Genomic DNA, 24,791 nt, shown 5'->3' with positions numbered 1-24,791 from the left:
GACTTGGAGTAGTTGTTCCCCTTGCTCTGCATGGGTAACGCTGCTTCGAGGGTGGCTGTTGTCGATGTGTTCCTGGTTCGAGCCCAGGTAGGAGCGAGGAGAGGGATGGAAGCTATACTGTTACACTGGCAATACTAAAGTGCCTATAAGAACATCCAATAGTCAAAAGGTATATGAAATACAAATCGTATAGAGAGAAAAGTCCTATAATAACTACAACCTAAAACTTCTTACCTGGGAATATTGAAGACTCATGTTAAAAGGAACCACCAGCTTTCATATGTTCTCATGTTCTGAGCAAGGAACTTAAACGTCAGCTTTCTTACATGGCACATATTGCACTTTTACTTTCTTCTCCAACACTTTGTTTTTGCATTAACCAAATTGAACATGTTTCATTATTTATTTGAAGCTAAATTGATTTTATTGATGTATTATTAAGTTAATAAGTGTATATTCAGTATTGTTGTAATTGCCATTATTACAAATGTACAAAATAAAAAATTGGCCGATTATTATTATAATTTTTTTTATCTGCTTTTTTTTGGTCTTCCAATAATCGCTACCGGCATTGAAAAATCATAATCGGTCGACCTCTAGTCATTTACAACATTAACAATGTCTACACTGTATTTTATCAATTTGATGTTTTTTAAATGGACCAAAAACTTGCTTTCTTTCAAAAACAAGGACATTTTTAAGTGACCCCAAACTTTTGAACGGTAGTGTACTTTGTACAATAGCATACTTGTTTTCATAAGGCCATGCACTGTTGAATTTAGTGTAGGCTAGTTAGTGTAGCCTAGTTAGAGCCATAAATATCCAGCTGTCATCTGAAATATCCAAGCCATGACAATGTATAAACAAGTACGATTAAAATCAAATGTATCCATAATGGCTGAATTTGAAACAGCTATAACGCTTCTTGGCTCTTCCCTACAGGACAATGAGAAGCGGACACCGTTGCATGCCGCTGCCTATCTAGGGGATACAGAAATTCTAGAGCTACTCATACTATCAGGTAAGGTTATCATTGAAGAGAAGGATTACGCAATGACTCATGTCCATCGGACTTTGACTTCTGTTTTGATGCTTGTTGTGTTTGCATGTGACCGTTTCCCTCATACTTACCACCATTAAGATCTAATGTGCAGCCGATGTATTTAAAAAAAATAATAAATAAAATAATTCTAATGAGGGCCATTGACAGCTGAAACGTCCCGATTTTTTTTTTTTACTTGATTAGTGAAGCATCAAGATTTTAATTGTGAGCGAGAGTCGCACCTGTTACTCCAATATCCTCATGATTTTGGGTTGCACCTCGTCTCACGTTGGCTGAGCTCCTTCTACTCCTCTCCACTCAGTGACATGACATTTTCTTCAGAGTGTTGCTGTGTAATGGAAGTCCAATTTCCAGAATGGCTCTCTACAAGAGGCTTTCTGTGCGTTCTAAATGGCACCCTATTCCCTATATTGTGCACTACTTTTGACCTGAGCCCTATGGGTAGGCCTATGGGCCCTGGTCAGAAGTAGTGCACTATGAAGGTATTAGGGTGATGTTTTGGACACATCCTTTATGTGCTCCAGCTATTTAAGATGTTGCCTTATCAACCCCAGTGGCCTAATTAACGGTCTGTCACCTGTCTTTCTGTCTGTCTGTGTCCCAGGAGCCAGAGTAAATGCCAAAGACAACAAGTGGCTCACTCCTCTGCACCGGGCCGTGGCTTCCTGCAGTGAGGTACGTGTACTGATACTGACACACACACCTGTGCATATGTGTTTTACTGTTAAATATGTTGTGATTTTTAAATGCACTTTAAACAAAGTTGAACATGATTTGAACTGTGCTCCTGTAGGAGGCAGTCCAGGTGCTATTGAAACACTCTGCTGATGTGAACGCCAGGGACAAGAACTGGCAAACGCCGTTACACATCGCTGCGGCCAATAAGGCGGTCCGCTGTGCCGAGGCCCTGGTCCCTCTCCTCAGCAATGTGAACGTGTCGGACCGGGCCGGGCGCACGGCGCTGCACCATGCAGCCTTCAGCGGACACCTGGAGGTTAGCAATTAGCATGGACATGATTACACACTGTAGTCGACACTTTATACCTGTCCTATCCCCAGGTTTACTGTGCATCCGATTAGCTACAATGGTTGTATGTAGGGCTGTGATGGTAATTGGATAACCTTGACAGTTTTGGATGAAGACCGCCATGAAAATCAAATTACCGTCAAAAATGCCAACATGTTTTTATCAACTTTATTTTAATGTACATATACGCTATATACCCATAGCGGGAGTGTTAACTCTTGATTATATTGTTTTGCTGACTTAGTCCATCTATTAAACTGTATACATCTCCTCCTCTCTCCAACTATCTTTCGATGTGCCACAATCAGCACATCTGCTGTATGTGCTGATAGGAGAGAATCTTTTGAAGGTCAATTCAGTTCATTGGGGAGGGGGTGAGGTGAAACTTGGGGGCCGTGGATAACTATATCTATAGATATATGACCTACAGGCTGGGGTTGGGTGGGTAGCCTCTGCCCTTCACCTCTGACCTTTTTCATTGTTACAGTAGGTTGGAGGAGTGAGGTGAAAAAGATGGCTCTCATTGCAACAACAAAAAAGCATAGCATCACCTATTTGGGCACATTTCAGTTTCAAACCTAACGACGATGGAGACCCAGATGATTTGGACCAGCCTGTTTGCAGAATATGCGCAAAACCCGTAGGCTAACATAGTTTGGAAAGCAATTGGCTATTGCTTCAAAGAGAAGACAATGAAAAGACTAATCTGTCTTTTAGTTATCAAAATTCTCAACTTAATTGAGCGAACAGTATTTTTGGCATTGGCTATATCCCCGGTGAGTGTGCATATTCACTTTCTTTATCCCTGGGTCAGTGCCACTTGAAAGTCATATTGAAAAAGATTCTGCTAATCTCTATAGTCATATAAAGTGTAGTAGAATTGCACGATAAAACATATTTTAAAAAGGCCAATTTTTTTTCCTGTAAAGAGAAACATATCTGATATAGCCTAGCCTAGCCTTACTCCATCACGCGCTGCATTGAACAGACGTTATTTGCGAACAGTGATTGAGTTATATTATTAGCCTAAATGACGATCCAATTTACTAATCACATTAGCAATAGTTAGCTATCTTACATAAGTCTGTAAATGTGATGATGCATAGAATGCTTTATATATTTTTTATGGTGAAAATTAGCTTCCCCTTAACTTGAGACTCGCATGCCTATGAGCAAGACAGTTAGGCCTAAACACTCTGTTTTCCTTTGCTAATGTTTCCCCCGTCCGTCCGTCCGTCGGCTGTCAGTTATGTCGATGACTGTGTACATACGGCACGCCAATCATCAACACCGGAAGTCCCATGACCGTCACAGCCCTAGTTGTATGCTTGAATTTGTTCAAGAGAGGCTTTGATGCCAGATTTTTGCAGATTTTGCTTTAGTTTTCCTCAGCCTGTGTTTTGTTTCTCTCTCCTTTTCCTGTTAGATGGTGAGGCTGCTTCTCTCCAGAGGAGCCAACATTAATGCTTTTGACAAGAAGGACCGCCGAGCAATCCACTGGGCTGCTTACATGGGTAATGAGTTGACCACATCATTTACATTCTGACTAATGTGACTGAGTCCATCCAAATCATCTTGGTTCCTGGACTCTGTCCACACATTTCAAGGCTGCGTTGAAACAATGACTGGTAAATGATCCAAGACCAGCTCAGTTAATCCTTACCGTTGTGACAATGAGTCATCATAATGCTGCATCGAATGTACATGATCTTAGGGGCATTGGTCAACTCAATGTAAGTAATTTAATTGATACACCCGATTATATCTGTTTATCCTACAGCGATTGTATGCAGTAATCATACAAGCCCCTATAAACCAGAGTTACACTGTTAGCACTGAGGCGGTGTGCAATAGTAGGAAGACCACTTTATGCAGCTCACCCTGTACTATCAGCTCCAATGTAAATAACATGACTAAGTCTACCTCTGTTTTTAATGCTTTACTGGGAAGCTTATCAATCAAGCAAAAAATAAAAATAGCCCATATTAACATATGCAGCCTAAGAAACGAGGTCCATGAAGTCAATAACTTGCTTGTAACAGATGACATTCATGTTCTGACTATCTCTGAAACTCACTTAGATAATACCTTTGATACAGTGGTAGCAATACATGGTTATAACATCTACCAAAAAGACAGAAATGCCAACAGTGGTGGTGTTGCAGTCTATTTTCAGAACCACATTCCTGTAAATCTTAGAGACGATCTAATGTTAAATACTGTTGAAGTAATATGGTTACAGGTTCATCTGCCTCACCTAAAGCCCATTCTTGTGGGAAGCTGCTATAGACCACCAAGTGTTAACAGTCAGTATCTGGATAATATGTGTGAAATGCATGTGATATCAACAGAGAAGTATATTTTCTGGGTGATTTTAAATATTGACTGGCTATCATCAAGCTTGGGGCGGCAGGTAGCCTAGAGCATTGGACTAGTAACCGAAAGGTTTCAAGATCGAATCCCCGAGCTGACAAGGTAAAAATCTGTTCTGCCCCTGAACAAGGCAGTTAACCCACTGTTCCTAGGCCGTCATTTTAAATAAGAATTTGTTCTTAACGGACTTGCCTAGTTATATAAAGGTTAAATAAAAAAAAGCTGCTCACTCAGGGAAAAACTTCAAGCTGTAGCCAGTGCCTGCAACCTGGATCAGGTTGTCAGTCAACCTACCAGGGTAGTTAAACAGCACTGGAATTCAATCATCAACATGTATTGATCACATCTTTACTAATGCTGCAGATATTTGCTTTAAAGCGGTATCCAAATCCATAGGATGTAGTGATCACAATATAATAGCCATATCTAGGAAAATTAAAGTCACAAAGGCTGGGCCTAATATAGTGTATATGAGGTCATACAAGAAGTTTTGTAGTGATTCATATGTTGATGATGTAAAGAATATTTGCTGGTCTGTGGTGTGTAATGAGGAGCAACCAGACGCTGCACTTCATGAAACTCCTTATTCCAGTAACTAATAAGCACGCACCCATTAAGAAAATGACTGTAGAAACTGTTAAATCCCCTTGGATTGATGAGGAATTGAAAAATTGTATGGTTGAGGAAAAATGTATGGCAATTAAGTCTGGCAGCCAAACTGATTGGCAAATGTACTGCAAATTAAGAAATCATGTGACTAAAGAAAAATAAACTACACTATGAAACAGAAATTATATAAAGAATGATAGTAAAAAAGCTTTGGCACCTTATATGGAATTTTGGTGAAAAAAGCCAACTCCGCTCCTTCATTCATTGAATCAGATGGCTCATTCATCACAAAGCCCACTGATATTGCAAACTACTTTAATTACTTTTTCATTGGCAAGTAAGCAAACTTAGGGATGACATGCTAGCAACAAACGCTGACACTACACATCCAAGTATATCGGACAACATTATGAAAGACAAGAATTGTACTTTTGAATTCCGTAAAGTCCGTGTGGAAGAGGTGAAAAAATGGTTGACTATCAACAATGACAAGCCACCAGAGTCTGACAATCTAGATGGAAAATGACTGAGAATAATAGCAGACGATATTGCCACTCCTATTTGCCACATCTTCAAGTTAAGCCTACTCGGGAGCGTGTGCCTTCAAGCCTGGAGGGAAGCTAAAGTCATTCCGCTACCCAAGAATAGTAAAGCCCCATTTACTGGCTCAAATAGCCGACCAATCACCCTGTTACCAACCCTTAGTGAACTTTTGGAAAAAATTGTTTGACCAGATACAATGCCATTTTACAGTAAACAAATTGACAACAGAATTTCAGCATGCTTATAGGGAAGGACACTCAACAAGCACAGCACTTACACAAATGGCTGAGAGAAATTTATGATAAAATGATTGTGGGGGCTTTCTTGTTAAACTTCAGTGCAGCTTTTGACATTATTGATCACAGTCTGCTGCTGGAAAAACTTGTGTTATGGCTTTATACCCCATGCTTTAATGTGGATAAGGAGTTACTTGTATAACAGAACACAGAGGGTGTTCTTTAATGGAAGCCTATCCAATATAATCCAGTTAGAATCAGGAATTCCCCAGGGTAGCTGTTTAGGCCCCTTGCTTTTTTTTTTTACTAATGACATGCCACTGACTTTGAGTAAAGCCAGAGTTTCTATGTATGCGGATGACTCAACACTACACGTCAGCTACTACAGCGATGAAATGACTGCAACACGCAACAAAGAGCTCAGTTAGTTTCAGAGTGGGTGGCAAGGAATAAGTTAGCCCTAAATATTTCTAACTAAAAGCATTGTATTTGGAACAAAACACTCACTAAACCCTAAACTAAATCTTGTAATAAATAATGTGGAAATTGAGCAAGTTGAGATGACTAAACTGCTTGCAGTAACACTAGATTGTAAACTGTCATGGTCAAAACATATTGATGCAGTAGTAGTTAAGATGGGAGAAGTCTATAATAAGGCAATGCTCTGCCTTCTTAGCAACACTATCAACAAGACAGGTCCTACAGGCCCTAGTTTTGTCGCACCTTGACTACTGTTCAGTCGTGTGGTCAGGTGCCACAAAGAAGGACTTAGGAAAATTGCAATTGGCTCAGAACAGGGCAGCACAGCTGGCCCTTGGATGTACACAGAGAGCTAATATGAATAATATGCATGTCAAGCTCTCTTGGCTGAAAGTGGAGGAGAGATTGACTTCATCACTACTTTTATTTATGAGAGGTATTGACATGTTGAATGCACCGAGCTGTCTGTCTAAACTACTGGCACACAGCTCGGACACCCATGCATACCCCACAAGACATGCCACAAGAGGTCTCTTCACAGTCCCCAAGTCCAGAACAGACTATGGGAGGCACACAGTACTACATAGAGCCATGACTACATGGAACTCTATTCCACATGAAGTAACTGACACAAGCAGTAAAATTAGATTTAAAAAACACTTTATGGAACAGCGGGGACTGTGAAGCAACACAAACATTGGCACAGACGCATGCATACACACACACATACGATAACATATGCACTATACATACACATGGATTTAGTACTGTAGATGTGGAGTAGGGGCCTGAGGGCACACAATGTGTTGTGAAATCTGGGAATGTAATGTTTTAAAATTGTATAAACTTTGGCAGCAGCTAATGGGGATCCATAATAAATACAAATGTTCTTATCCCAGTGAGTGAATGAATGGGCTGTGTGTTACCCTCACAGCTCAGCTGTATGGTCTACCTCTAGTGTGTTATGTCAGAATGATGGACTAAGTATGTTGATAAGATGTAGGTTTTCAATTGTACTAACACGATGTAGGTATTGCTAATGGTGCTGTGTACCACTGTAAACGAACCTCTCTCCATCTGTCTGTCTCTCTCTCCATCTCTGTTTCTCTTTCTCTCTCTTTTCCCCCCCATAGGACACATTGAGGTGGTGAAACTGCTGGCCTCTCATGGATCAGAGGTGTCCTGTAAAGACAAGAAGGCCTACACCCCTCTCCACTCTGCAGCCTCCAGCGGCATGATCAGCGTGGTCAAGTACCTCCTGGACCTTGGGGTGGATGTGAGTCAACACATACATACACCTCCCCGCATTCAACTGTGTAGTCCCTGTTCAATTACAACGCCACGAAAAGACAGAGCTCTAGTGTGTTGGAGAATGATTTCCTTTCAAGTAATGAAGATATGGAGGTTGGATCCAGAGGGTTGGGACCCAGTGTGTCGGGGCCAGGGGGTTTTCATAACAAAGTAATGAAGAGATGGAGGTTGGACCCAGTGGGTCGGGTCAGGGGTTTTTCCTAACCAAGTGACCTGATCAGGAATGTATTGTTTTGTTCTATTCCCCCCCCCCCCCCTCTCTCTACCCACTCTCCTCCCGCCAGATAAATGAGCCCAATGGGTACGGTAACACCCCCCTCCATGTGGCGTGCTACAACGGCCAGGACGTGGTGGTAAATGAGCTGATCGAGTGCGGCGCCAACGTGAACCAGGTGAACGAGAAGGGTTTCGCCCCGCTCCACTTCACGGCCGCCTCGCGCCACGGGGCGCTCTGCCTGGAGCTGCTGGTTGGCAACGGGGCCCACGTCAACATCAAGGTGAGGAGACAGGATGACCAACAGTGTCTGTACTAAATGACACCCTGTGCCCTATGTAGTGCACTACTTTTGACCAGAGCCCACAGAGTAAGAAGCCGTGATGACATTGTGCATCCCAAATGGCACCCTATTCCCTTTATAGTGCACTACTTTTGACCAGGGCCCACAGAGTAAGAAGCCGTGATGACACTGTGCATCCCAAATGGCTCCCTATTCCTTTTATAGTGCACTACTTTGGGTCACTGATGCAGCACACGGCTTAGTATGCCTGGACCAAATACATTCAGATACCAATGAATTAATCCTAACAATACAAACTAAATGCAATAAAGCGTACTTCCACCTGTGGTCAGCAGCACAGACTGCAGTGTGAACCTTCTGTCTCTCTCTGCAGAGTAAAGATGGAAAGACCCCCCTCCACATGACGGCCATCCACGGACGCTTCTCCAGATCTCAAGCCATCATCCAGAATGGTGAGTCTCTGTGAATGCTCTCAACAGAATATATATGAACCAGTAGGCTCTTCAGCATCTTGTCTTTTCTCTTAAAACCATGATACACTGGCACAGAGCAATGTTACTGCAACGTGGTTGAACATTTAGCTTCATGATGCCTCTAGGGTCAAGTGGTTTTGTGTGTGTGTGTGTGTGTGTGTGTGTGTGTTAGGTGCTGAGATTGACTGTGAAGATAAGAATGGAAACACACCCCTGCACATCTCTGCTCGCTACGGCCACGAGTTACTCATCAATACACTCATCACGAACGGCGCTGACACAGCCAAGTAAGAGAACACACAGCTTCCAGCAATACTGCAACATGCATCTGCAATTCTGTCATTGACCGAATTCCTGCTTGGAGACTCTCTGCTCAACACATGAAATGGCCTCCATTGTGGTGTGTGGGTGGTTGATAGACTGAGCATTGCAGTGTGCTGTAGGGTTTAATGAGGACTGTGATGAGGTGCTGTTTCTAAACTCAGCTGAATGAACTGGAAGTCGCTCTGAATAAGAGTGTCTGCTTAAAGTATAAAATGTTGTTGCAGACGAGGCGTCCATGGGATGTTCCCCCTCCACCTGGCTGCTCTCAGTGGTTTCTCTGACTGCTGTCGAAAGCTCCTCTCATCAGGCTTTGATATAGACACCCCTGACGACTTTGGAAGGACCTGTTTACATGCTGCAGCAGCTGGAGGGTGAGTGGACTGGTCCAGGCTTTACACCAAGGAATATGTAGTTCATGACCTGGAAAACCCACTCTCCTCCTGCAGTATCATTTCTGTATAATGTGGCTCCATGTTATGGTGGTATTGACTAAATTGTCTTGATATCTTCCTGAAAGAGAAACCTGCACACTGCTCTTGCTAGTGTCACTGTTTTTATTCTAGCTTTTATTAGCCTTAATAAAAACAGTGATGCTAGCAAGAGCAGTGTACAGGTTTCTCTTTTCTTTCAGGTTCTCTCATTGTTAACGTGCAGCTGATAGCTCAGATGTGCGAGGGCCTAAACTTGATATCTTGTTACCAGGAACCTGGACTGTCTGAATCTGCTGCTCAACACAGGGGCAGACTTCAACAGAAAGGACAGCTTCGGAAGGTCTGTCTGTGGCATCAAATAACTTTAATATTTGATCTTTCTGATAATGGGAAATATAGTATAGAGGCATATAGGATGTATTGTTTTACATCTCCAATCAGCTGTTTCTGTTGAATGTTTGTGTGTTCTTCTAGGAGTCCTCTGCATTATGCAGCAGCCAACTGTAACTACCAGTGTCTGTTTGCCTTGGTGGGGTCTGGGGCCAGTGTGAATGACCTGGATAAGAGGGGCTGCACCCCGCTCCACTACGCTGCTGCCTCCGATACAGACGGGAAGTACGTCTCACACTCCTCTCTTACTGTTGTTTTTATTACCTTCATTTAACCCAGTGTTCCCACTGACCTGCCTGGTTAACTGCCTTTTTCAGGGGCAGAACGACAGATTTTTACCTTGTCAGCTCAGGGATTCGAACTTGCAACCTTTCGGTTACTAGTCCAACGCTCTAACCACTAGGCTACCCTGCCGTTGTGTTGTGGGGCCGTGACCTTTCACATTTCACTGTAGTCTGGAGAGTATGTTGAGTGTTTGAATGCACGCTCGTGTTCAGTCTGCAGTGTGAAAGCTTGGCCACGTCTCCTTTGGGAAAGTGTCTCTGCTTGATTATCTGTCTGTCTTGATGTTGGTGTAATGATTAGTGAACTCTTGACCTCTAGGTGTCTGGAATATTTGCTACGAAACGACGCTAACCCAGGGATCAGGGACAATCAGGGCTACAACGCAGTGCATTACGCGTCTGCATACGGACACCGCCTCTGTCTGGAGCTGGTGAGTCCAAACCACAGGATACTAGATGCCCTGCATCCACAGACCATTTTCCCTGCGTCCCAAATGGCTGTGGGGGGCCCATAGGGCTCTGGTCAAAAGTAATGCACTTTATAGGGAATAGGCTGCCATTTGGGACACAGTCATTGATATTCAGTAGGTTTTAAGGTGTGGCTGCATGTTTGTCGTGGACGCATCGTCACTCTTGATGTTCTTTTTCCAGATTGCAAGTGAAACACCTTTAGATGTGGTAAGTGCCAGTTGGTAACTTTTCCTCACACTTGCTTGTTTAAGGTATGGATGCAACACCCCAGTATGTCTGCAGGGGCTGGTCACTGAGATTTACCATGTTACACATGCTACTAGACTAACCTTCCAAGTAAATATGTTACAAGTCTGAACGTCCTTGTCTTTCCTCAGCTAATGGAAACCTCAGGGACAGACATCCTGAACGACTCTGATGTCAGAGCTCCCATCAGCCCTCTACACCTCGCTGTGAGTAAAGCCTACCTGCTCCTGTAGTGGTCTTCATATGACAAATGGCACCCTATTCCCTATTTAGTACACTACTTTTGACCAGATCCTTATAGGCCCTGATCAAAAGTAGTTCACTACATAGGGAATAGGGTGCTATCTGGGAAGCAGGCATGGTGTTGATTTTCCACAGGAAGTTGACTGTCGGGGCAGAGTTAATCAACCTCAGAGGAGAAGTAGTGTTTGTTTCTCAATCCCACGCTTGGCAGGGACCTCCGATGTTGATGCTGGGCGGGAGCAAAAATGGGCTCCCGATTGAAAGACTCTGGTCTACTTTAGAGGTCTAGCACTGTATTTCTGTTCAGGCGTACCACTGGTCTACTATAGGACATTGATTATATATCTATTCAGGCGTACCACTGGACTTTGCTTGAGACTGTGTTTGTGTTTCTATTCAGGCGTACCACGGCCACCACCATGCTATGGAGGTCCTGGTTCAGTCTCTACTGGATCTAGACGTGAGGAACAGCCAGGGGCGCACCCCTCTGGACCTGGCTGCCTTTAAAGGCCATGTGGAGTGTGTTGACGTCCTCATCAACCAGGGAGCCTCCATCCTGGTTAAGGACTTCACCCTGAAGAGGACCCCCATCCACGCTGCAGGTACACATAGAATATCACATAGAGCTTCTGTAATTAAAAAGTTTTCCTGACCAAGATGGCCATTTGTTTGGTCATGTTGCTAGGACAACAATGTCCACTATGGATTTTATATAGAATAGTTTGAAAATGCCTACTAGACACTGATCTAAGGTCATTTTTTGTCATGTTCTCCACTAATGATTGAGGATCTAGGGAGGGTAAGCTGATCCTACATCAGTGCACAGGGGAGACTTCTATCCAGAGCCAGGTACACAGCTAGCAGGTGACAGGCTTCGATGGCCTCAGCCCCAAAATTCTTTATTATCTGCTGTGTTAACATCATGAGGATGTCATCTAGCAACACCACTGTTCTAGAAATCTGTCTGTTCATGTGAAGGTTATAGTCGTCCAGCAATCTGCTCATATCCTCTCTGTTTATCCTCCTCTAGCTACCAACGGTCAATCATCTGACATTCTTATATCCTCTCTGTTTATCCTCCTCTAGCTACCAACGGTCAATCATCTGACATTCTTATATCCTCTCTGTTTATCCTCCTCTAGCTACCAACGGTCAATCATCTGACATTCTTATATCCTCTCTGTTTATCCTCCTCTAGCTACCAACGGTCATTCGGAGTGTTTGCGTTTGCTGATTGGAAATGCTGACCTCCAGAGTGCAGTGGACGTTCAAGACGGGAATGGACAGTAAGTCACTTTGGTTTTGGATACAATTCCTGAAATAAAATAGATTTTGACACTAGGCCTGCATCCCAAATGGCAACCTATACCCTACTTGGTGCACTACTTTAAACCAAAGCCCTATGTGCTCAGGTCAAAAGTAGTGTACGATATAGGGTTGCCATTTGGGATTCAGCCTGGTTATTACCAGTTTGTAATATGACCTGTTGTCTTGTGTATCAGAACCCCTCTGATGCTGTCGGTGCTGAGCGGACACACAGACTGTGTGTACTCACTGCTCAACAAGGGAGCCAGCGTAGAAGCCAAAGACAAGTGGGGCAGAACAGCTCTACACAGAGGGGTGAGGAGGAGAGCTGGCTGTACGCGCTCACACACAGAAAGAGGGGGAGAGGCTTGTTCTGATCTAGGGATGGGGCCATTGAACTACTAGGGATGGCTTTGGTGTGGGATCTAGCATGGAATATAAATTATGGCCAAATATACCTATTATGATTCTTTATTATTTAATTGATTATGACTTAATCAATTCCATTCTTGTCTCCCCTCCCTCCCTCCCAGGCGGTGACGGGTCACGAGGAGTGTGTGGAGGCCCTGCTGCAGCACAGCGCCAGCTTCCTGGTTCGGGACTGTAAGGGGCGGACCCCTGTTCACCTGGCGGCGGCGTCTGGACATATCGGGGTGCTGGGGGGGCTCCTACATGCCGCTCAGTCAGTGGAGACCCTCCCCGTCATCACAGACAACCAGGGCTACACGCCACTACACTGGGCCTGCTACAACGGTACGTACTGGACTGAAGCTCTTTTCTGATTCACTCTTCAACACTGTAAACATGTCCCTGAATTAGGCAGGCCTTACAACGGTACTAACTGGACTGGAGCTCTATTCTCTCCTCCATGAAGTGTGCACTCATTCACTCCCTCTTGTGGATTGAAAAGCATTAGATGGGTCTGGATGGAGCAATGTGGGGGAATGAACAAGACTACAACACTGTGGGAGAAGTAGGGTTATGACTCAGTGGAGGAGCTTACACTGAAACAGGACTTTGTCAGGGATTGACATAGCAAATGTGGCTAAAACGTTTTTTTTTTTTACTTCACCATTGTCAGATCCTTGGCTTTCTCTGAGGGTATTGTTCTGTTCTGCAGTGACGTCATCTTTTTCCTGTATGTAATGTTTCCCGCTGGAGCAACGTATTACTTTTAATTCTAAATGAAATGAATCAATCTTCCACTAGGCCATGACACGTGTGTAGAGGTGCTGCTGGAACAGGAGGTTTTCCACAAGACCGAGGGCAACTCCTTCAGCCCCCTCCACTGTGCTGTGATCAATGACAACGAGGGGGCTGCAGAGATGTTGATTGACACTCTGGGGCCGGCCATTGTCAACGCCACTGACACCAAGAACCGGTAACTACAGCACACGAGAAAGTCCTTTTGTTCTGGAGAATAATGTTGTGAAAATTACCTCTGGGGTTGGAGGAGGGATTGTCAAACTGTACTTGATAATAACACTCCTACTCGATATCAATGAAAACACTTTCCTCTCTCCAGGACCCCCTTGCATGCGGCGGCCTTCACGGACCACGTGGAGTGTCTTCAGCTGCTGCTAGGTCACAACGCCCAGGTCAACTCCCCCGACGCCTCCGGGAAGACCTCCCTCATGATGGCTGCTGAGAACGGACAAACCAACGCTGTCGGTATGCAGTCCCCTCCCCTCCGCTTTGCCTCACAAGCCGGCTTAAGTTCAACAATTTGAATAAGTAGCTTCATTTCCTAATGTAGTTCCTTTTATGTTTCTCTGTCTCAGAGCTGTTGGTGAGCAGTGCCAAAGCAGAGCTCACCCTGCAGGATGCAGTCAAGAACACTGCTCTTCATCTGGCATGCAGTAAGGTGAGCAACCCCACATGAAGATGATGTTCTCTCTGGTTTGAATTTTGTCTGACATGTTTGACTCTGTTTTTAAAGGGGCATGAAACCAGTGCCTTGTTGATATTGGAGAAGATTACAGACAGGAACCTCATCAACTCGACTAACGCAGCCTTACAGACGTACGTATGGTTCAGCTGCATTAATTGGGCCATAGGGCCCTGGTCAGAAGAAGTGCACTATATAGGGAATAGTCTGGCAGTTGGGAGGTATCCTCATTTGCTGCTGGCTAATCTGACGGTACTTTCCCCTCAGGCCGTTACACGTTGCAGCCAGAAATGGTCTGACCGTGGTGGTGCAAGAGCTGCTAGCGAAGGGTGCTAGCGTGCTCGCAGTCGATGAGAATGGTAAGATCCGTAAGGCTAACACAATTTTCTTTGGTACTTTTCTTCTCAATGTGTCCACAAATGTTTCTCTCTAATCCACTGCTTGGAAAGTTCTGGGACACTGTAAAGTCCATGGAGAATAAGAGCACCTCCTCCCAGCTTCCCACTGCACTGAGGCTAGGATACACTGTCATCACCGATAAATCCACGATAGAGAATTTCAATAAGCATTTTTCTACGGCTGGCCATGCTTTTCTCTTGGCTACCCTGGCCAACAGCTCCGCACCCCCTGCAGCTACTTGCCCAAGCCTACCAGCTTCTCCTTCACCCAAATCCAGATAGCTGATGTTCTGAAAGAGCTGCAAAACCTGGACCCGTACAAATCAGCTGGGCCCTCTCTTGCTAAAATTATCCGCCGCCCTTGTTGCAACCCCTATTACTAGTCTGTTCAACCTCTCGTATAGTCTGAGATTCCTAAAGATTGGAAAGCTGCCGCGGTCATCCCCCTCTTCAAAGGAGGTGACACTCTAGACCCAAATTGTTATAGACCTATATCCATCCTGCCCTGCCTTTACAAAATCTTCGAAAGCGAAGTTAACAGATCACTGACCATTTCGAATCCCACTGTACCTTCTCCGCTGTGCAATCCGGTTTCCGAGTGGACCACGGGTGCACCTCAGCCACTCTCAAGGTGCTAAACGATATCATAACCGCCATCGATAAGACAGTACTGTGCAGCGGTCTTCATCGACCTGGCCAAGGCTTTTGACTCTGTCAATCACCGCATTCTTATCAGCAGACTCAACAGCCTTGGTTTATCAAATGACTGCCTCGCCTGGTTCACCAACTACTTTTCAGACAGAGTTCAGTGTGTCAAATCGGAGGGCCTGTTGTCCGGACCTCTGGCAGTCTATGGGGGTACCACAGTGTTCAATTCTCGGGCCGACTCTTTTCTCTGTATACATCAATGATGTTGCTCTTGCTGCGGGTGATTCCTTGATCCACCTCTACGCAGACGACACCATTCTGTATACGTCTGGCCTTTCTTTGGACACTGTTAACAAACCTCCGAATGAGTTTCAATGCAATACAACACTCCCTCCGTGGCCTCCAACTGCTTTTCCATGCTAGTAAAACTAAATGCATGCTCTTCAACCGATCGCTGCCCGCACCCACCCGCCCATCACTACTCTGGATGGTTCTGACTTAGAATATGTGGACAACAACCTAGGTGTCTGGCTAGACTGTAAACTCTCCTTCTAGACTCTTCCAGACTCATATTAAGCATCTCCAATCCAAAATTAAATCTAGAATCGGCTTCCTATTTCGCAACAAAGCCTCTTTCACTCACGCTGCCAAACATACCCTCGTAAAACTGACTATCCTACCGATCTTCGACTTCGATGTCATTTACAAAATAGACTGCATCCAATTTGCTGGAGGCTATCACAGTGCCATCCGTTTTGTCACCAAAGCCCCATATACCACCCACCACTGCGACCTGTATGCTTTCGTCAGCTGGCCCTCGCTACATATTCGCCGCCAGACCCACTGGCTCCAGGTCATCTAGAAGTCTTTGCTAGGTAAAGCTCCGCCTTATCTCAGCTCACTGGTCACCATAACAACACCCACCCGTAGCACGCGCATCTCACCGGTCATCCCCAAAGCCAACACCTCTTTGGCCGCCTTTCCTTCCAGTTCTCTGCTGCCGATGACTGGAGCGAATTGCAAAAAAAATAATAATAATAATAATCGCTAAATTGGAGACATATCTCCCTCACAAACTTTAAGCATCAGCTATCTGAGCAGCTCCACCGATCGCTGCAGCTGTACACAGCCCATCCAACTACCATCCCCATATTGTTTTTATTTACTTTTCTACACACCAGTATTTCTACTTGCACATCAACTGGACATCTATCACTCCAGGGTTAATTTGCTGAATTGTAATTACTTCGCTACTATGACCTATTTATTGCCTTACCTTCACACTCTGTATATATATATTTGTCTATTGTTATTGACTGTACTTTTGTTTATCCCATGTGTATCTCTGTTTTTTGTCGCACTGCTTTGCTTTATCTTGGCCAGGTCGCAGTTGTAAATGAGAACTTGCTCTCAACTGGCCTACCTGGCTAAATAAAACATTGTCTTAACACCAGGCTAGGAGATACCAAGTTATTTCACGTTTTTCACCAAAAGCGTTGTAGTAAACGGTGATGCTCCTTAAGTTATCCTCTGCTGTTCTGTTTGTACCCGTCAGGTTACACGCCTGCCTTGGCCTGTGCCCCCAACAAAGACGTGGCGGACTGCCTGGCGCTGATCCTGGCCACCATGATGCCTGTGTCCCCTTGCACCCCGGCACCCAGCCTGTCCTTCAGTGCCATTAACCACTACACCACCAGCCCCTCCAAGAGTGTTACCTTCGACAGCCTGCCCGTGCTGCGCAGTGAGCACAGCTCCTACTGCAGCTTCAACAACATCGGCCACCGCGGCCACGACGAAGGCTTCTACAAGGATGAGGAACTCAATGACTCAGACTCAGAGACGTACTGAGAGTGGTGGTGGTCGCTGCCCAGGAGAGGAGCCAGGGAGGAAAGTGCAAGCGGATGGACAGCGAAGTGGGGCAGAGGCCAAAAACAAATACACACACCGTGTCTTAAATCACCATAGCCAGCTTTGGGAGGGCACGAGCCAAGACAGTCCGCACAGGAGCCTTAAGAGTCCCGCAGACAGAGAGAGAAAAGGAGGGAGAGGGGGAGGCACAACAGGCTGGCTGGCCCACACTCATCCTCTCGTACCACCAGGAGTCCTTCCAGCAGATACTGGACTTCAGAGGAACTGATGCTGCTATACCCCATCTTTACCTTTACCCACAAAGGTCCTAAACGGTAGAAAGTGTCCGGCCAACAGACAGACGCACACCTTATGATGGCAATAACCTGTAGTCCAAGGGGATAGTAGCACTTCACTGAGAGCAAAACAGACAGGGACCAAAATATGTGGAAGAAGCATTTTCAAAACCTGTTTTGACTGTAGAAATGGGATTGAGTGTTTTGGGCTGAGAAAAGACATAAGGAGTGATGTTTCATTTAAGTTTTATGAGAGCGATTGTCATGTTTATCCGCACACTAAGACAGTCAGAACGCACCTAGCCTCTTGTCTGTAATCCATGTGGGAGGAGGGGAAATTATACATTTTTTTTTATGAGAACATTTTAATAAAGTCATTCATGTCTTAAGCTCTGTGGGAATCAAAAAATGTTAGTATTTGCTCATGAGTAATTTTTAAGATTTAATGCATCCCAAATGGAACCCTATTATATATAGTACACTACTGTTGAACAGGGCCCATAGGGTTCTGGTCAAAAGCAAGGAAAAGGAAATAGGGTGCCATTTGGGATGTAGTCTTGCATACCTGTATGTGAGAAACAGGACTTTTTAAATTGATGGGAAATATTACATTTGTGTTATTAAACCTACCTGTCCTTTGCTCTCTAGAAAGTAAATTATTCATTCATGTATTCTTTCTTGTGATATTTGTCATTTTGTGCCTTCGTTAGTTACTGAGGGGAGGTTAGGAGAGTAAGGGCAGCTGTATGAGTGAAAACAATGATGCACACTAAGTACTACAATGTTTGAAAAGCACTGATACTATTCCGAGGCATGTGAGGTGGAAAACATGCCTCCATTGGAGAGGAGAAACACTGTAAACCAATGGTAGGACAGCAGCATTTAGATTTTCTTCTGTTGGAAAATAAATATATATTATTTGTCTTTGGTCTTATAATCAATGTATTGACAGGTTTTGCTTGCTTTAACTTCAAAAAATGAAACCACTCAATCCTTTTATGTGATTGCTTGTTCAAATCCCCATTTGTCTCTTTTTGAAGATCATTTTAACTGGAAATATGTACAATACATTTGCTATGTTCATCAAATCAGGAACAGGAGGTTCACAGGTTGTGTCCTTATCTTTCTTTTAAAAGGATGAAACTAGCATGTACATATGAAATAGTGACTGAATTTGAAACTTCCATTAATTATTTCACTATCTGAAGATTGCTGTATATTTTATGAGTAATAAAATAAAGAAATGAGTTATTTAATAATGAACTATGGGTTCTGTTTATGTGACAACCGCAGTATACGTCAATTTCTAGGTGTCAGGCAATGACAGTGGTGCCAATATCCTAAAAGAAAGGCTACAAGGAACAAGAATAGTCTCTTATTGCCAAAGTGATACCTTGGCCTAACGGTGTGGGTTATGTATTTTATTTTGCATTGCGTCCTTAACGTAGCAATTTTAAGGGCAATTATAGCCTACATTTGTTTACAACTCGCAGGATTTCCATGCGTGAGCTTTCAACCGCACGAGATTGGAAGTGCGTCAAATCTGCACAGCATTGTTACGTCATCACTGATAACGTTGAAAGTGATCAGAAACCGCGGGAGCATTTCAGTTTGATTCTCGCTAGTGCTGGAGGAGCGTTCATTTTGGCAAGGAAATGTGCTGATTTTGCAAGGACATGGAGAAGAAACAGGTGTCGCTCAACGTAGTTGAGTTCAACGTAGGCATGTTATTTATTTTTTTATTCTCAATTACATTACTGTGGATTAAATATTGTTTAACAAATGAAATAATGTGCTATCATTGCTGTTATATCAAACTACAAAGTCTATGGCCGGGGAGTCATGACAGTTGGCTAAAGGTACGTTAGAATCTGCTGTGGGTCAAATGGGGGTCAAGGGTCAAAGTTTATAACACCACCTTCTTATTTACGTCGTAAATTGCACCCATGTAGGCTAGTGCACTACTTATGACCAAGAGCCATACACAGGTTGGCTGACGTCACGAAAAACAATGGCCGGAATGCGTCTATCTTGTTATGACTCTAAACCTCATAAGCTGCCGTGTGGGGAATAGTAGATCTTCGGCATGTTTCAGCTCGTTGTATCTTGTTATTGACACCATGTCGTCTTGTTTGGAGGTATTTTGACTGATATCATGTCTATGCAATTGTTAAAATTCACTACCTAGCTAACCAACAACATCTGTAACAATGTATTTCAGACAAGGGCTCATTGTGCAAATGTATTTATGTTTGCAATAAACATTGAGACTAAAAATAGTTTAAGCCAGCACTGTCTTATTTTGCCACATAGTTGCATTCTAGTTTTGTTGCTAAACAACCAACCAGTGAAAAAAAGAGCCCCACAGTAGAGTTGTCATAATACCTGTAAAACCTAGCGGTCAAACAGGGAAATGGTTCCAATCGTTTTTCCACCATTTTTCCTATAGGCGATTTTAGAAACATAACATTAGGGTTGTGTTTCATGTAGACTTACCCTGGTGTGACGTTTTTATAACCATGTAAATCTCACGGACAAGGTGACTTTTATTAATATATTCGGCTCTATTTACTCTCAGATTAGAAAATGCTAATTTGCATCAAAGTAGACATCATGCAAAGCTACAAATCCCTGCAAGCTCCTACACTTTATCTCTAGCTGACACCTTTGCTAACAGGTTTTGTATCTATTTGAAACTTAACAGTCCACAGAATTGTCCATTTAAAGAAATGCAGCCAATTTCTGTTACATTTAGCTAACATTAGATAGTTAATCAATTGATTCTTACATTTGCCCCCATCAGCATGATTGTCATGACATTTGTAGTTCTTTATGATAGCCACATTAGCAGCTAATTAGCATTTCATGTTTGGGGGGTAAATAAAGGCGAATATATTGATAAGTCACCTTGACCTAGAGATTTACACAGATATCAAACTGTCACACCAGGGTAAACCTACACGAAACAGCCTTTATTTGAAGTGTTTCTAAAATCCCCTATGGGAAAAATGAACGGTGGAAAAACAATTGGAACCATTTCCCTGTTTGACCGGTAGGTTTAATGGGTATTATGACTCATACTGTCGCACTCTATAGGGCTCCGGCCAAAAGAAGTGCATTATATTGGAAATAGGATGCATTATGATGTGACCATAGAAATAGAGTCACTAGAAATATAGAGCCTCTGACCATGGCAGTTTGACAAGTGAACTGTATACCTGATATGCTGTGGTGATTCAATTTCTATGCTTATGATCTGACAATGGGAGTTGGGTTAATGGTGTTTTCAAGGCGGGGGGGACCTCGCCCTCATAGACCTGGATGACCCCATCAATGACACTGATGTTATGAAGGAAGTCAGGTATGTGATTTACACTAATGACATATTTGTGACTGGTTGCAGGATCACATATTCCTACAAATTCAGATTCTGTAGTAGGTCAAAGGTCACCGCCTATGGAGAGGTAGGCCCAGAGCCATGTATTTAGAAAGTTGGGACATTCAAATATCTGCATTGTTGCATTTACATCAATATGTATACATTACATGACACAGTATAATCAAAGATATCCATATGAGAGCTGGCTCCCCATGGGCAATATTGACATTTTAAACAATGCTACGTAACAGAAAATCTATTTTATAATTGACTTGTAATGAAAGGCTCAAAGGTGTTAACATGGAGTACTTTCTAAAAGTTTGCCAAATTCTCTAAATATATAAAACTCTGGATAGGCAGAGTCATCTCAGAGTATTGGAACCATAGAATTCCAGTGATTCTATTCTAACTCTAGAATGATTAATTCTACTTCTATTATTCTAATTCTATAATTGGAACACATCCTCACACTATAGCACATTATAGTGACCTTAGAGAGATTCCTTTTTCTGTATCTAGATCTGATAAAGATCACAGAGAGGTTGAAAGACAGACCAAGTTGGAAGAGGCTGTTCTAGAGACAGATATCCCAACTGGCTGAAGGAGAGATTGAGGAGAGATTGAGATGCAGGAGGCTGATCTGAAGACAGATGGCACGTCTCAGTCACAGAAGGTTGAAGGAGAGATTGAGTTGGACGAGGCTGTTGCCATCCCATCTCAGTCACAGAAGGTTGAAGGAGAGATTGAGTTGGACGAGGCTGTTGCCATCCCATCTCAGTCACAGAAGGTTGAAGGAGAGATTGAGTTGGACGAGGCTGTTGCCATCCCATCTCAGTCACAGAAGGTTGAAGGAGAGATTGAGTTGGACGAGGCTGTTGCCATCCCATCTCAGTCACAGAAGGTTGAAGGAGAGATTGAGTTGGACGAGGCCGTTGTCATCCCATCTCAGTCAAAGGAGGTATGATGTATTGTGTTTTAATGACGCAGTGAAGATTAAAATGACAAATGAATTTTCCAAGCTTGAGCTAGTAAAGGTCTTCTAATCTAGGAGGCCAAAGGAGAGAGTGAGTTGAATCAGGTTGATCTGAAGACAGCCACATCAACTGACACTGGAGGTCAAAGGAGAGAGTGTGATGCAGGAGAGTGGTGATCTAGAAACAGCCAGTCCATCTCAATCCCAGGAGACTGAATGAGTGGCAAAGGCAAATGCTTCCAGATAACACTGTGTGTGTGTGTGTGTGTGTGTGTGTGTGTGTGTGTGTGTACATGTCTGTTTGTGCGTGCAGACAGTAGTTTGTAAACAGACAATGTGTTAAGTGCAATGGCGAATTTGATTGAATTCCAGCCTAACTCTGCTTTCTGTCGTCCCCATCAGGCTGCAGTGGTGACCTTCACTAACGTGACCCCCAAGGCTGCAGCCTCCCAGACCAGCCTCACCGTCGGGAAAGAGAAGCTACCCAGAGCTAAAGCACCCAGAGATTTCCACCTCGATAATATACAGGTCTTTGTTTCTCGACTCATCTCTTGTCTCCTCTAACATGGTCACTGAGAGCATTATCTTCAACAGTCCACGCCCATCAGAGGAGAATGTGAGTATTCAGAAGGTGCTCCCTGCTGATAAAGTTGACATCCTCCATGGTCAACCAGTGGAGGAGTGTATCGTCAAAGCTGAGCAATGCATCACTCAGGATGCAGCTGTGACATGTACTGCCATGCTGGATAAAACCGACGCTTGTGGGAAACTAAATCCTGTCTATCCATGTTTCCACAGAGAATATTGAGGAGGCATCCTCTGATCTATTGGGTGCTATTATTTCCAACCTGCATGAGGTATCTGAGGTCAATAAGGCCTCCATGCGTACGAAAGCAGGTCGCAAATTGTTCTGGGTGGAAGTGAGTTCAGGTTCCCAGAAGATTTATACCAAAACCCTGCACAAACTGAGGAAGCTGTTCACCTCACACCATCTCACTGAGGTAAAAAAAATACTCCTGTGCAAATCGAGCTCTATGACACTGGACTACTTGTAACTGAGACCACTGTGGAGGTATCTCCTGTATGGAAGACAGACAGTAATACCTCTAAGTCCTCAGCCCACCAGCTCACCCTCGACACCTGCACTAAAGGGGTCATCAAACAGGTGATCTTGGTGCTGAGGTTGGAGACTTCAAGGGAAGACTGCTTCGCTTCCGTTGGGGAGAGCATGTCAAATGAGTCCTTTGACTTCAACCAGAAGTTGGACTCGATCATTTCGAAATTGGAGGACCTCACCATTTCGAGTGACGTGACGTCAGCCGAGACTGCCACGCTCACGCGATCTCGTTGTGCAGCCAGCAGAACCTCTAACATTTCCATCCAGAGCTTTCATAGTGCTGACTTCCGAGCTACGGCCAAACAGATTGTGCGTGAGGCCATTCTCAGAGCTGCTAGCGAAGCCAACTGTTCTTTGCCACAGAGCATGCCTAGCATCACCTTCTGACACCATGTGGTTTCTACAACTGAAGATAGTGAATATGATCATGCAAGACCTTGAAAGTGTATCCCAGTACATAGTGGAGGACGCAGACTCCTTCCCACTTGGAGAGAAAAAGCTGCAGTCCCAGCTCAATCCCAGAGTTGTCTTTGACAACTCATTTTTTGCTGCTCAAATCATGTACCACAGAGTAAAGGAGACTGAATGTCTTTTTGTCTTTTCCCCCTGTGTCTGTCACCACAGCCAAAGATGTGCTGGACTCCACCCCTGTGGAGACACTCAGATACTCGAAGTCCCCTGACACTGCTCTTGTTAAGGACAGGAGTCGCCCTCCGTCTGTGAGAAGTGAGAAGCCATTTTCAAAAGTCAGTTTGACTAAAAGGTCTAAAGCCCTTGTGTCTTCGAGTGGCTCCTCCACAGACCACCATGTAATTGACACATGCAGTGAGGATGTCACTCTGCCCACCAGGAGTGTGTCAGTTATGAGCGACACCTGTTTGAAGAGAGCCTCTCCTCTCCATGGTAGTGGATTGTAAGTGGTAAGTGAAAGTACCTCTTTTCATCTGCATAGGACTTCATTGTAACATGATACATTGCGTTTTATGATGTGAACTTTACTGGTTGTGTCCAAAATGGCACCTTCTTCCATGTTTAGTGCACTACTTTTGACCAGAGCCAGACCCTATGGGCCCTGTTCAAAAGTTGTGCACTATAAAGAGAAGAGAATGCCTTTTGGGACGCAGTGACTGCTTTCCATTGTTGCGTCCTCTTCTCCCAGTTATTGTATCCAGGTCGATCACACCAGCTTGCTCTTCTTACTTAGACACCAACAATGCCGCAAGTGACATCACTCATGGTGTTGTGGCTGACCTTAATGCTACTGAGGAATTCCCTGCCAGGGGCCTTAGCCCGGCTGATGTAAAGGCTGACGGCATGGCCCGCCTTCCCTCTGCCAGAGGGGAAGAGACTAAGAAGAACAGGAAGTGGCGCTTCCTACCCAAAATTGGCAAGATTGCAAAGATCAGGATGAAGGTAGGGGGCTCTGTGTTTTGAGATTAGCTCTGTAAGGCAGGTTCTGAAATGTACCCTACAGATTCACTAAACCCCTATTGTCTCAGCATTAGAACAATGCTGTTGTCATTGTCTTTAGGAGGTTGAGTGAGGCCGCTGTAATACAATCCTAATACACATGGGAGAGAGTCAATGTCTATGTCCCAAATTGCAACCTATATAGTGCACTACTTTTGACCAGAGCACTATGGGCCCTTGTCAAAAGTAGTGCCTTACATAGTCAATAAGGTGCCTTTTTGGATGCACCCCAGATATTTTACACAGGCTCAGTTGTCCTGATGTTTTTTGTCATCAGCTGTTCAAGACAAAAGGGGAACCGAAGAGCCACCCTGAATAGGATGCGCTGCCTACCAAACGTCACAGAGAGACTCGTATTTCACAGAGTAAGTGATAAGCATTGATAATGTCATATTGATGTGTCACCCTCTGGCCAGCTTGTTAAAACTGACTACAGATACAGGCGGA

The 24,791-nt window shown here is 44.1% G+C and overlaps 1 protein-coding gene across 4 annotated transcripts in view; it reads left to right on the top strand.

The window, feature by feature from the left end:
* Nucleotides 1-18,668, top strand: part of LOC145859980 (serine/threonine-protein phosphatase 6 regulatory ankyrin repeat subunit A) — a 44,374-nt gene extending 25,706 nt beyond the window's left edge. For all 4 annotated transcript variants that reach the window (XM_082959646.1, XM_082959647.1, XM_082959644.1 and 1 more), the window contains exons 3-26: nucleotides 943-1,021; nucleotides 1,668-1,738; nucleotides 1,857-2,057; nucleotides 3,517-3,604; nucleotides 7,465-7,607; nucleotides 7,927-8,139; nucleotides 8,534-8,612; nucleotides 8,806-8,920; nucleotides 9,182-9,328; nucleotides 9,660-9,728; nucleotides 9,863-10,003; nucleotides 10,382-10,493; nucleotides 10,714-10,740; nucleotides 10,911-10,985; nucleotides 11,423-11,624; nucleotides 12,221-12,308; nucleotides 12,525-12,642; nucleotides 12,861-13,080; nucleotides 13,537-13,708; nucleotides 13,853-13,998; nucleotides 14,109-14,191; nucleotides 14,267-14,349; nucleotides 14,483-14,574; nucleotides 16,817-18,668. In XM_082959646.1, coding sequence (XP_082815772.1) covers nucleotides 943-1,021; nucleotides 1,668-1,738; nucleotides 1,857-2,057; nucleotides 3,517-3,604; nucleotides 7,465-7,607; nucleotides 7,927-8,139; nucleotides 8,534-8,612; nucleotides 8,806-8,920; nucleotides 9,182-9,328; nucleotides 9,660-9,728; nucleotides 9,863-10,003; nucleotides 10,382-10,493; nucleotides 10,714-10,740; nucleotides 10,911-10,985; nucleotides 11,423-11,624; nucleotides 12,221-12,308; nucleotides 12,525-12,642; nucleotides 12,861-13,080; nucleotides 13,537-13,708; nucleotides 13,853-13,998; nucleotides 14,109-14,191; nucleotides 14,267-14,349; nucleotides 14,483-14,574; nucleotides 16,817-17,109 — 3,057 coding nt within the window. In that variant the 3' untranslated portion in view covers nucleotides 17,110-18,668. The remainder of the gene's footprint in view (nucleotides 1-942; nucleotides 1,022-1,667; nucleotides 1,739-1,856; nucleotides 2,058-3,516; nucleotides 3,605-7,464; nucleotides 7,608-7,926; nucleotides 8,140-8,533; nucleotides 8,613-8,805; nucleotides 8,921-9,181; nucleotides 9,329-9,659; nucleotides 9,729-9,862; nucleotides 10,004-10,381; nucleotides 10,494-10,713; nucleotides 10,741-10,910; nucleotides 10,986-11,422; nucleotides 11,625-12,220; nucleotides 12,309-12,524; nucleotides 12,643-12,860; nucleotides 13,081-13,536; nucleotides 13,709-13,852; nucleotides 13,999-14,108; nucleotides 14,192-14,266; nucleotides 14,350-14,482; nucleotides 14,575-16,816) is intronic.
* Nucleotides 18,669-24,791: the final 6,123 nt, after the last annotated feature.

This window comes from Salmo salar, chromosome 02 (assembly GCF_965601325.2).
Source record: "Salmo salar chromosome 02, fSalSal1, whole genome shotgun sequence".
NCBI lineage: Eukaryota > Metazoa > Chordata > Actinopteri > Salmoniformes > Salmonidae > Salmo > Salmo salar.
Note: the sequence above shows the minus strand (reverse complement) of the source record. Positions and strands in the feature narration are given on the sequence as shown.